At 40.4% G+C, this 12,464-nt stretch overlaps 1 protein-coding gene across 4 annotated transcripts in view; it reads right to left on the bottom strand.

Moving 5' to 3' along the window:
• The window catches only part of TDRD12 (tudor domain containing 12), a 77,073-nt gene that overhangs the window by 39,632 nt on the left and 24,977 nt on the right, over nucleotides 1–12,464 (bottom strand). For 3 of the 4 annotated variants that reach the window (XM_055553430.1, XM_055553433.1, XM_055553431.1), the window contains exons 7-8: nucleotides 11,629–11,818; nucleotides 10,762–10,851 (exon numbers count right to left, since the gene is read on the bottom strand). In XM_055553430.1, the coding sequence (XP_055409405.1) occupies nucleotides 10,762–10,851; nucleotides 11,629–11,818 (280 nt within the window). The remainder of the gene's footprint in view (nucleotides 1–10,761; nucleotides 10,852–11,628; nucleotides 11,819–12,464) is intronic. The other variant, XM_055553432.1, reaches the window with a different exon arrangement.

Genomic DNA, 12,464 nt, shown 5'->3' with positions numbered 1-12,464 from the left:
TCGACCAACATGACATAACTAATATTTACGTAACACTTGCCCCAACAGCAGCACAATATGCTTTCTTCTCAAGTACACACACAGCCTGTTCCAAGTGAGACCGTATTCTGAGTCATAATACAAGTCTCAATAAATTTTAAAAAATACAGAATACTCCACTGAGAATCTTGAACAACTTAAGGAGTCAACAGAGATAGACAATATAAATAGGAAAAAGAAAAGCAATTATACCTGGGTCCAGCCCCAGCAGATCCAGGGAAATCGAAAGGGAGACGGCGTCAGCGAGTACACTGGCTTTTATTAAATATTAATCAAAGATATAAAGAGTAATAGAATGAGGATGGCTCAGCAGGAAAATTCAGTGGAGAAAACAGGCCGAATAGCTTGGTTTGTGCAGAAAACCAATAAAACTTCAAGCCTAGAAGTTTGCACCACTTACATAGGCCACAGGTGTCCTTCCGTTCTCCTGTGGGAGAGGAGAAACTGAGGCCTCCCGGGTCGGATCTTAGAAGCCCAGGCAAAATTAGTAAGCTTGGCGGGCCTCCGTGCTCCAGATGGAAATTCAGCCAGAGGTTGAGAGAAAGAATGACATGGGGAGACCAAGCTTCAGTGAGCAAGGCCCATAGCTTTATTTTCAACAGGGGCTTTTATACCATAAGTTGCACATAGAGGATAATAGGGGGTGTGAAATCATGCAAAGTCAGCAGTCTCTGATCCTTATCGAAACCAGGGTTTCTTTTCTGCAAACTTATCGTATACAAATGGATTAGGTGATTTACATCATCTTCTGGCCAGAAGGCATGTTAACCTTTTATGACTCTGACAAAGGTTTGTCAACCATAAGACTTATTTTCTCTAAGAGTAATTATTTTCAAGTTTGGCGCCATCCTCTGAAGGTGTTAGATAAAGTTGCATTCCTATAGGGCAAAGGTGCAGTGGGTTTACAACAAAGGAAAGAATTTATTACCTTAAGGGTCTAAAGTTGTTAACACCAAGGCCACTACTTATTTTTTCTACATACCAACTATATTAATTAATACACTTCCAAGGATACAATACAGGGGATGTGGAAACTTGGCAGCAAGCATTGGCGCAACAATGAAATCTTCTACTAGTTCTAGTCTGACAATTTCTAACTCTCCGAGAGGCTCTATACTATTTGAATATCTTAAGCTTCCCGTGCCTCTCGCGGTTGGGAGACTGTAAACAATCGTATGCATAGCTGTAGGAGTCCGGGTAAACTTGTCAGGCAGGTCAGAGAGCCATCTGAGGGGTTTGGATGTAAACACTCCTATTATGCCCAGGAACTTTATTAACTGGAGCTGTAAGTTAACTCCTTTTCAGAGAGAGCGAGATGGTGGTGGCGGACGGCCCCCCGTAAAGTCAGAGGTGAGAGCACAAAGCAGTAAAGTAGGCAGACTCTGGTTTTGGGGGTAGATGCTCCAGAATATCCCAGGGGACTCCTGAGGCTCGATCCCGCCTTTGCGTATGCCAAGCCTCCTTCCTCATGACCTTTGCCACGGGCGGAGTTCCTCACGCTGGCTCCCGGCACAATTAGAATCTCCAAGAAGAAATAATGCTGTCATCTTATATTTACCAATCTTACATTTCAAAGCTCAATTTAACTTCCAGTTTCTATCCCAGCATGTAAGGAGGCTGGAATTCACCACTCCCTCATAACAGTAAGTAAACAGCTGCTACTAAGTTGCTTCAGTCGTGTCTGACTCTGTGTGACCCCATAGACAGCAGCCCACCAGGCTCCCCCGTCCCTGGGATTCTCCAGGAAAGAGTACTGGAGTGGTTTGCCATTTCCTTCTCCAATGCAGGAAAGTGAAAAGTGAAAGAGAAGTCGCTCAGTCCTGTCCGACTCTTAGTGACACCATGGACTGCAGCCTACCAGGCTCCTCTGCCCATGGGATTTTCCAGGCAAGAGTGCTGGAGTGGGTTGCCATTGCCTTCCCCAGTAAACAGCTAACCCAAGTGAAAAATAACAACTCTTCTTATATCTGACATAAAAGATAAGGCCACAGGGAAAACCTTCTTGCCTACAACTGGAGAGACAGATAATCACAACTGATGTGAGCAGAAATCTCCGTAGAACCTAGCATTAGAGAAGGAAAATCTGAACTGTACATTGACCAGCTACTGGAAGCTAGTGTGGGAAAGTAAACTTAACAATTCCAAGAGGACCCCCAACACTTTGTGACTCTCACTTACTGGAACTCCACAGCTTCTCACAGTGAAGATCATATAAAAATCCCCTTGGGGCTTAGTAGGGGGAGGGGAAAATTAACCTTTTTGAAATATGCCAGTGCATTCTGTTCTCAGCAAGGTCTGCCCTCAGGAGAAACTAACCAGAGCCTGAACTACCCGGACTGAACAGACTCGTTCCAAATTGGGAATGGAGTACATTAAGGCTGTATATTGTCACCCTGCTTATTTAACTTATATGCAGAGTACATCGTGCAAATTGCCAGGCTGGATGAAGCACAAGCTGGAAAAAGAGAAGCAAATGGCAAGTGAGAAAGGGAAAGATATACCCAACTGAATGCAGAGTTCAGAAAACTGCAAGGAGAGGTGAGAAGGCCTTCTTAAATAAACAATGCAAAGAAATAGAGGAGAACAACAGAATGGGGGAAACAAGAGATCTCTTCAAGAAAACTGGAGATATCAAAGGAACATTTCATACAAGGATGGGCACGAAAAGGAGAGAAATGCTAAGAATCTAGCAGAAGAGGGTATGAAAAGGTGGCAAGAATACACAGAAGAACTATACAAAAAAGGTCTTAATGGCCCAGATAATCATATTAGTGTGGATACTCACTTAGAACCAGACATCCTGGAGTGCGAAGTCAAGGGGTTTTAGGAAGCATTACTACAAACAAAGTGGAGGTGATGGAATACCTGCTGAGCTATTTCAAATCCTAATAGATGATGCTGTTGAAATGTTGCACTCAACATGTCAGTAAATTTGGAAAACTCATCAGTGGCCTCAGGACTGAAAAAAGTCGGTTTTTATTCCAACCTCAAAGAAGGACAATGACAAGGAATGATCATACTTCCATACAACTACATTCATTTCACATGCTAGCAAGGTAATGCTCAAAATCCTTCAAGCTAGGCTTCAGCAGTAGTTGAACTGAGAACTTTCATGTGTACAAGCTGGATTTCTAAGAGGAAGAGGTGCCAGATATCAAATTGCCACATTCACTGGATCATGGAGAAAATGAGGGACTTCCAGAAAAACATCTACTGCTTCATTGACTATGTTAAAGCCTTTGACTGTGTGGATCACAACAAACAGTGCAAAATTCTTAACGAGATGGGAATACCAGACCACCTGACTTGTCTCCTGAGAAACCTGCATGCAGGTCAAGAAGCAACAGCTAGAGCTGGATATAGAACAACGAACTGGTTCAAAATTGGGAAAGGAATATGACAAGGCTATATATTGTCACCCTGCTTATTTAACTTACATGCAGAGTACATCATGCAAAATGCCGGGCTGGATGAACCAAAAAGTTGGAATCAAGATTGCTGGGAGAAATACCAACAACCTCAGATTTGCAGATGATACCACTCTAATGGCAGAAAGTGAAGAGGAACTACAGAGCCTCTTAATCAAAGTTAAAAAGGAGAGTGAAAAAGCTGGCTTGAAACTCAACATTTAAAAAAAAACTAATATCATGGCATCTGGTCCCATTACTTTATGGCAAATAGAAGGGGGAAAAGTAGAAGCAGTCAGTGACGTATTTTCTTGGACTTCAAAATCACCGCAGACAGTGACTACAGTCATGAAATTAAAAGACATTTGTTCCTTGGAAGGAAAGCTATGACAAACCTAGACAATATATTAAAAAGCAGAGACATCGCTTTGCTGACAAAGGTCCATATAGTCAAAGCTATGGTTTTTCCATGTATGGACAGAAAGTCATGTACAGATACGAGAGATGGATCATGAAGAAGGCTGAGCACCAAAGAACTAGTGCTTTCAAACTGTGATGGAGAAGACTCTTCAGAGTTCCTTGGACTGCAAGGAGATCAAACCAATCAATCCTACAGGAAATCAATCCTGAATATTCATTAGAAGGACTGATACCGAAACTGAAGCTCCAAAACTCTGGCTACCTGATGTAAATATATGACTCACTGGAAAAGACCCTGATGCTGGGAAAGACTGAAGGCAAAAGAAGAGGGCGGCAGAGGATAAGAAGGATAGATAGCATCACAGACTCAATGGACATGAACTTGAGCAGACTCCAGAAGACAGCGGAGGACTGAGGAGCCAGTCCATGGGATTGCAAAGAGGTGGATACAACTTAGCAACTGAACAACAGAACAACAAATGATTACTATGCTAAGGATTCTAATAGAACAAGCAAACAATATGCAAGAATAGATGGGTAATATAAGCAGGGACATGAACATTATAAGAAAGAATCAAGAAGAAATGCCAGAGATCAAAAACACTAACAGAAATGAAGAATGCCTTTGATGAACTTAGTAGACTGTATTCATCTGTGGAAAGAATCACTGAACTTGAGGATATGCATATTAGAGAAGGAATAAGTCAAGGCAAATTTAAGGTTTTCTTTTTTGAAAACAGATATAACAGATAACAGTTTGTTCAAAATAATAGCAACAAAGTATTTCATTATTTATGCATATACATATAAAATATGTAAATATACATTTATTTCAAACATACCCATATTCATGAAAAGAATAACAACAATGGCACTATGGCCAGGAGGGAGGAATTATGAATACTTGTTATTATAAGGTACTAGCACTACCTGTAAGGTGGTTCAGTGTTATCTGAGAGTAGATTGGACTGGTTGTAAATATTGCAATATCTAAGGCAATCATTTAAAAAAAGTGAAAAAAGAAGCAAACTGATGTGCTAAGAAAGGAAAGAAATCAGAATTCTGTAAAATGCTCAGCTAAAGCTATAAATGACAAAAAATGGAAGACAAGAATAAAAAACAAAGACAATGAATAGAAAACAGTAACGAGTTTGGCAGGTATCAATCTAACTAAATCAATCATCACTTTAAAGGGTATTGGTCTAAATTCACCAAATAAAAGACAAATAATTATACAAATTCTAGAAATTCGTATAAGTCAATCTCCCAAGGCAAAGGAAAACAGAAGCAAAAATAAACAAATGGGACCTAGTTAAACTTACAAGCTTTTACACTGCAAAGGAAACCATAAACAAAAAGACAACTGGGAGAAAATACTTGCAAACATCATGATTGATAAGGCTTAATTTCCAAATATATACAAGCAGCTCATACAATTCAACATCAAAAAAACCCAACCAATTAAAAATGGGCAGAAGGCCTAAGTAGACTTTTCTCTAAAGAAGACATACAGATGGCCAACAAGCACGTGAAAAGATGCTCAACATCGCGAATCATCAAAGAAATGCATATCAAAGGCACAATGAGTCAAGAGGAAGGGGACATATGTACACCTATGGCTGACTTATCTTGATATACAGCAGAAATCAACACAACATGTAAAGCAATTATCCTCCAATTAAAAATGAATTTTAAAAGGCACAATGAGGTATCACCTCACACCTGTCAGAATGGCCTGCATTAAAAGTCCATAAACAGTAAATGCTGGAGAGGCTATGGAGAAAAGGGAACCTACCTATACTGTTGATTAGAATGTAAACTGGTGCAATCACTATGGAGAAAAGTATGGAGGTGCTTTAAAAAACTAAACACTGAGCTGCCACATGATCCTGTAATCCCATCCATGGGTGTGTGTCTGGAGGAAACCATAATTCGAAAAGACACATGCACCCCAGCAGGATAGCACTGTTTACAACAGCCAAGGCATGGAAGCAACGACAGATTCATCCATTGACAGATGAATGGATAAAGAATACATGGTCCCATTAAGTTGAAAAGAAACATGCACCCCAATGTTCAGAGCAGCATTATTCATAATAGCCAAGATATGGAAGCAATCTATCCATACCCAAATAAAGAAGATGTGGTGTGTATACACAAACTGGAATATTACTCAGCCATAAAAAGAATGAAAAATTGCCATTTGCAACAACATGGATGGATTTATGCTTAGTGAAATTAAGTCAGACAGGGAAAGACAAATACTGTATGACATCTCTTATATGTGGAATCTAAAAAAAAAATAAAACTAGTGAATTTAGCAAAAAAGAAACAGACTCACAGATGCGGAGAACAAACTAGTCGTTATCAGTAGGGGGGAGGGAAGGGGGAGGTTCCAAAAAACAGCAGTGGATTAAGAGGTACAAATTACTATGCATAAAATAAATAACCTACAAGGATATATTGTACAGTACAGGGAATGTAAGCAATATTTTAAAATATCTATAAATGCAGTATAACCTTTAAAAATTGTGAATCACTATGTTGTACACTTGAAACAAATAATATTATACATCAATTGTACCTCAGTAAAATTTTTATAGCTTAAAAAAAAAGCTAAAGTAGCTATATTAATTTCATATAGAGTAGACTTCAGAACAAGGGAAAATATGAAGGTCAGAAGCATCACATAGTAATAAAGAACCCAATTCTTCAAAAAGACATATGAGACTTTATTGTGTATGTGCATAACAAGAAAGCATCAAAATATGTGAGGCAAAACTGATAAAACTGCAAGTAGAAATAAATGAGTATACCATTACAGTTAGAGACAGCAACAGCTCTCTACCAAAAATAAACAGACCCAGCAGGCAGAAAATCATTGTAAGGGTATAGCTGAATTCAACAGCATCACCTCAACTGGTCAGAATTGGCATCTACAGACAATTTCATCCTACAGCAGACACTTTCTTCTCAAGCTCAAGTGGAACCGACACTAAGACAGACCATATAAAATACATCTAAATAAACTTAAAGTGGAAATTGTACAAAGTACACTATCAGACCACAATGGAATTAAACTAACTTAGCAACAACAAGATAGCTGGAAAATCCCCAAATACTTGGAGATTAAGCAACCCACTTCTATATAATACATGGATCAAGAAGAAATATCAAGAGAAATTCTGAAATGTTTTTAACCAAATGAAAATAAAAATACAACTTATCAAAATTTATGGGATTCAGTGACGGGCAGTTGACAGCATTAAATGTTTGTATTAGAAGAGAAGAAAAAATTTAAATTAATAGTATAGGCTTCTACCTTAGAAAACTAGAAAAGAAGAGCAAATTAAATGTAAAGTAAGCAGACAAAAAGAATTAAATTCAAAGCAAAAATCAATGAAAATGGAAACAGGAGATCATCTGCCACAATTGGGACATGCTGTGAAATAACAGGTCCATAATCAGCCAAAGTGTCACAGTCAGAAAAGTCCAGAAAGACTGAGGACTGCTGCAGACCCAGGGAGGCGAGGAGATGCTCCACCTGACGCTGAGCTGTGTCTTCCTTCCCCAGAGGACTCAGTGCGATGATTGGCAAAATGACAGGGGTTATCTGCGAGTCAGACGATCACAATGCAGCAACGGTAACCTCTAATGTAGATGGCTATACTGCGAATATTTTTGAAAGTACTCTTATTTCTAGGAAAAACACATCCAAGTACTGAGGAGAGATGGGGCATTCCAGTTGGCAACTTACTCTCACGTGGTTTAGGATACAATCAAGTTCTCCGTAATGCTCTCCAACTTATCTGGAAGTTTGTGATCATTCTAAAACAGAAGTTTACTGAGAAAATAAAAGAAAACTCCATGAAAACAGACTTTCATTCCTTTTCTGGTGAATCCCTAGAACAGTGTCTGAAGACGTGTGGCTTAGGGGCGTGACAGATAACCGCCACAGAAATCAGGACAGGGTCCAGGATGCGCAAGCATGGATAAAGTACAATAACCACAGGGATTCTAGAACTTAAATCAGCACAGGGTCCAGGATGCGCAAGCATGGACAAAGTACAATAACCACAGGGATTCTAGAACTTAAATCAGCACAGGGTCCAGGATGCGCAAGCATGGACAAAGTACAATAACCACAGGGATTCTAGAACTTAAATCAGCACAGGGTCCAGGATGCGCAAGCATGGACAAAGTACAATAACCACAGGGATTCTAGAACTTAAATCAGCACAGGGTCCAGGATGCGCAAGCATGGACAAAGTACAATAACCACAGGGATTCTAGAACTTAAGAGATAACTGCCAAAATAAATAGCTAAGGAAAAAAAAAAGGTTTATCTCAAGCAAGGAGCCTGGGTGAGAAGAAGCTGGACATGAAAAAATTACTGTTCTTTATAGCCTTTCTGCACTATTTGATTGATTAGCCAAGTGTTAGAAAATACCGAACTTTGATTTTTGAAAACGTAAGGAATTCCAAAGAGAAGTATCAAAATTTAATAAAAATACAATTGAAATTGAAATAGCTTCTCACAAAAATTAAAAAGGAAAAAGAAATCTTTGCCTTGAGTAGGTAACATCTAATAATTTTGTTTCTTACATGATAAGTCTGGTCACATCTCATATGAGCTTTCTTTTGTTTACCATCAACCTTTTCCTTTTCAAAGATATGCAGAGTTAATTCCAACACTGACTGTAATAAAGAAAACGAGGTGGGACTTCCCTGGCGGTCCAGTGTCCTCCTCCCTGCAATGCGGAGGACCTGGGGATGATTCCTGGTCAGGGAAGCACGATCCCACATACCGCGAAGCAACTAAGCCCACATACCACAATTACTGAGCGCACGTGCTCCAGAGCCTGCGCGCCACAACTGGAGAGTCCCACGCACCACAAAGCAGCATCCCGCGTGCCCCGACAAAGATCCGACAAAGCCAAATAATTATTTTTTAAAAAGAAAGAGTTAGTGGCTCAGTCGTATCCAACTCTTTGCGACTCCATGGACTGTAGCCCACCAGGCTCCTCTGTCCATGGGATTTCCCAGGCAAGAATACCCATTCCCAAGGGAATGGGTTGCCATTCCCTTCTCCAGGGGATCTTCCTGATCTAGAGATTGAACCCAGGTCTCCTGCACTGCAGGCACATTCTTTACCATCTGAGCCGCCAGGGGAGCCCTTAAACAATGGAAAGCTGTGCAGTGGTTAAACACAATGTAAATGCCTGGTATTTTTCTTGCTTCCATGGAAATGGAAGAAACAAAAATGGAAATAACATTCCCGTCAGTAACGGGCTCCATTCAGCACGAATTCCTATGACACACCATGCCTCCTATAAGGCACGCCAGAATGTAGCTGGGGCCACAGGTGCCCAAGTCTGCCACACAAACTCTGCACGCAGAGAGCTCATCTCACCAGCCCAGCAGCAGGGAATGCTGTTCCCTGTGCCACAGAGGAGAGGGCAGATGGACGGTCTCATGGCAGAGTCCACAGCCTCAAACCACATCACACTGGACGCAGCTAACCCAGAGAGAGGTGAAAACCGCCACATACACGCTTGTACAGTAGAGTCTCATTTCTTAAGAAATAAAGACACAGCCTCACACCTGAAAAACTGGGAGAGAAAAGACTGTAAAATTTTAATAAGTAGGAATCAAAGGTGGTGCTTCCCAGGAGGCGCTAGTGGTAAAGAACCTGCCTGCCAATGCAGGAAATGTGGGTTTGATTCCTGCGTCCAGAAGATCCCCTGGAGTAGGAAGTGGCAACCCACTCCAGTACTCTTGCCTGGAGAATCCTGTGGACAGAGGAGCCTGGCAGGCTACAATCCACAGGGTTGCAAAAGAGTTGGACACGACTGAGCATACACGTAAAGTTTTAGTTTACTAGAGGTTTACTATGGCTCTCTCTGAAGTACTGATAGGTACACATACACCCAGTGTGGGGGTGAGCACAGAGCAGTCACCACAGAGGGTGAGCCGAGCAAGTTTTACTCTCATCCAGTAATTCCAACTCATTCAAGAACTTGTAGATACAGAGTTAAAGACGGGATATTTCTGACTTCATAAATGCCTCTCTCTTATTTTTATGCATCCTATTGCTTAAAATAAAAACCAATCAGATCTTTAGATATAGTCTGATGACAAATAATAACCACTGGTCTATGTCTGGGCTAGAATAAATCAGTCCTACACACAAACAAGTGCCTGTTACGTTCTTTATGTTTCGGCAAAATCCTACAGACTACGAGGCAAATTATCTTTGTCAGCATCTACAGCATTGGAGAAGGCAATGGCAACCCACTCCAGTACTCTTGCCTGGAAAATCCCATGGATGGAGAGGCCTGGTAGGCTGCACTCCATGGGGTCGCTAGGAGTCGGACACGACTGAGTGACTTCACTTTCACTTTTCACTTTCATGCATTGGAGAAGGAAATGGCAACCCACTCCAGTGTTCTTGCCTGGAGAATCCCAGGGACAGGGGAGCCTGGTGGGCTGCCGTCTATGGGGTCGCACAGAGTCGGATACGACTAAAGCGACTTAGCAGCAGCAGCGGCAACAGCATAAACTTCCCTGGTGGCTCAGATGGTAAAGCATCTGCCTACAATGCGGGAGACCTGGGTTTGACCCCCTGGGTTGGGAAGATGCCCTGGAGGAGGGCATGGGAACCCACTCCAGTATCCTTGCCTGGAAAATCCCATGGACAGAGAAACCAGGTAGGCAAGACATGACTGAGCGACTTCACTTTCTTTTCACTTTCTTTCACAGCATAAATCGGTTCCATTAAATTAAGGGAAAAAGAGAGACAGAATTACCACAGCCCTTATAAACAACTCTTACAGTCCTGAGATATTTAAGAGTATTCTTTTATATTGAAATGGAACAAGAGAGGAAAACTCACCCAGGAGCCTACTGGTTGGCCTGAGGTCACCTGCACCCTGGGGCCACGGATGCTCGAGAGACTTTGCTAGAAAAGTTAAACCACATGACTCTGATAAAAAGAATACATTTCAAGATTAAAGCATGAAATAAAACCCAAAATACAAACATGAATTTGTTGTAAATCACCTCTGCTGTATGATTTACAGAACATCTACCACAGGGCAGGGGGGCAATGTGAGGGGACTAAGAAACATTGGGTGTAGAGGAAATGTTTACCATTGTTTCCATTGCCCATGACTGACTCTTCTCATATTTTCATGCTAATAAATGGCTCTTTTTCAAAATTCTAAAAAACACCCTTGTTTTGATAATATCGTTAAACTACTAACATACAGACTTCTGAAAATACATGTGCTTGCGCTCAGTCATTAAGTCAAGTCAGACTCTGCGACCCCATGGACTGCAGCCCACCAGGCTCCTCTGTCAATGAGATTTTCCAGGAAAGAATACTGGAGTGGTTTGCCATTTCCTTCTCCAGGGGATATTCCTGACCCAGGGATTGAACCCGCATCTCCTGTGTCTCTTGCATGACAGGTGGATTCTTTACCCACCTAGCCACAGAGTGAAAATATAACTCCATGTTAATAAGAAATTAATAACAATCTTTTTTTCTGCTCTCATAAAAACAAACCACAACAGCTCTCTTAGAACCTCAAAACTCAAACCTAACAAACTCACTAGGATTAAAATCTTAAAATATTAAATTCAGAATCAAAGTCTCTGTCTCCATATGGGGAAAAATCGATACAACAATTTATATTAATACACTAAGATTTCTATAAATAAGACAACTTAAGGGAAACATACGTAAGTGAAATCCACTCACTTCCCATCCTTTGAGAATCTTTTCCTTGCAAAAACATTGGCCAAAGAGTAAGTGCTGGATTGAGCTTACTGGAAAAGGATGCTGACTTTATATTCAATCTTGGCTTCTCCAAAGAATCAAAGTTCTTATTCTCCATGGGTGACACATAACAAGCGAAGTTCTTTGCAACCAGATCATCGTTAACACAAACCTGTGTAAACATTTCATGAATAAGACAAACACAGTCACGTGACTGTTCAACAAACATGCCGAACTTAACTGAAAATTTTAATCTTCAGAAAAATTATTTTATAGAATACAATTTGACAGAAATTGATCTCGTGACTTCTGCTTTTGTAATGGTGAACTACACACTTCTGGCCAACCTTCTTGAGAAGAAAAACAGGAGAAAATATTTTTAGATAATACCTTTGGATGGACATATATCCAGAAAACATAAAGAACTCTCAAAAAACTCAATTAAAAGAAAACAAAACCAATTTTTAAACGGGCAAAACATAGCAATTAAAAGAGTACAGCATTGGCATAAAAACAGACACATAGTTCAATGGAACAGAAAGATAGCCCAGAAATAAACCCAGATATATATGGTCAATAAAATTACTAAAAAGGAGCTAAGAATATATAATGGAGAAATGACAGTCTCTTCAATAAATTGTGTTGGGAAAACTAGATAGCTACACGCATAACAATGAAACTGTGCCATTAACTCACACCATATACAAACAAACTCAAAATGGATTAGAGACTTGAATATAAGATCTGAAACCATAAGACTCATAGAAGAAAACATAGGTAATAATAAGCTCCTTGACACTGGTCTTGGTGATAATTTT

This window comes from Bubalus kerabau, chromosome 17 (assembly GCF_029407905.1).
Source record: "Bubalus kerabau isolate K-KA32 ecotype Philippines breed swamp buffalo chromosome 17, PCC_UOA_SB_1v2, whole genome shotgun sequence".
NCBI classification, from domain to species: domain Eukaryota; kingdom Metazoa; phylum Chordata; class Mammalia; order Artiodactyla; family Bovidae; genus Bubalus; species Bubalus kerabau.
The sequence above is the reverse complement of the archived record's forward strand: the minus strand, read 5'-3'. Positions and strand labels throughout refer to the sequence as shown.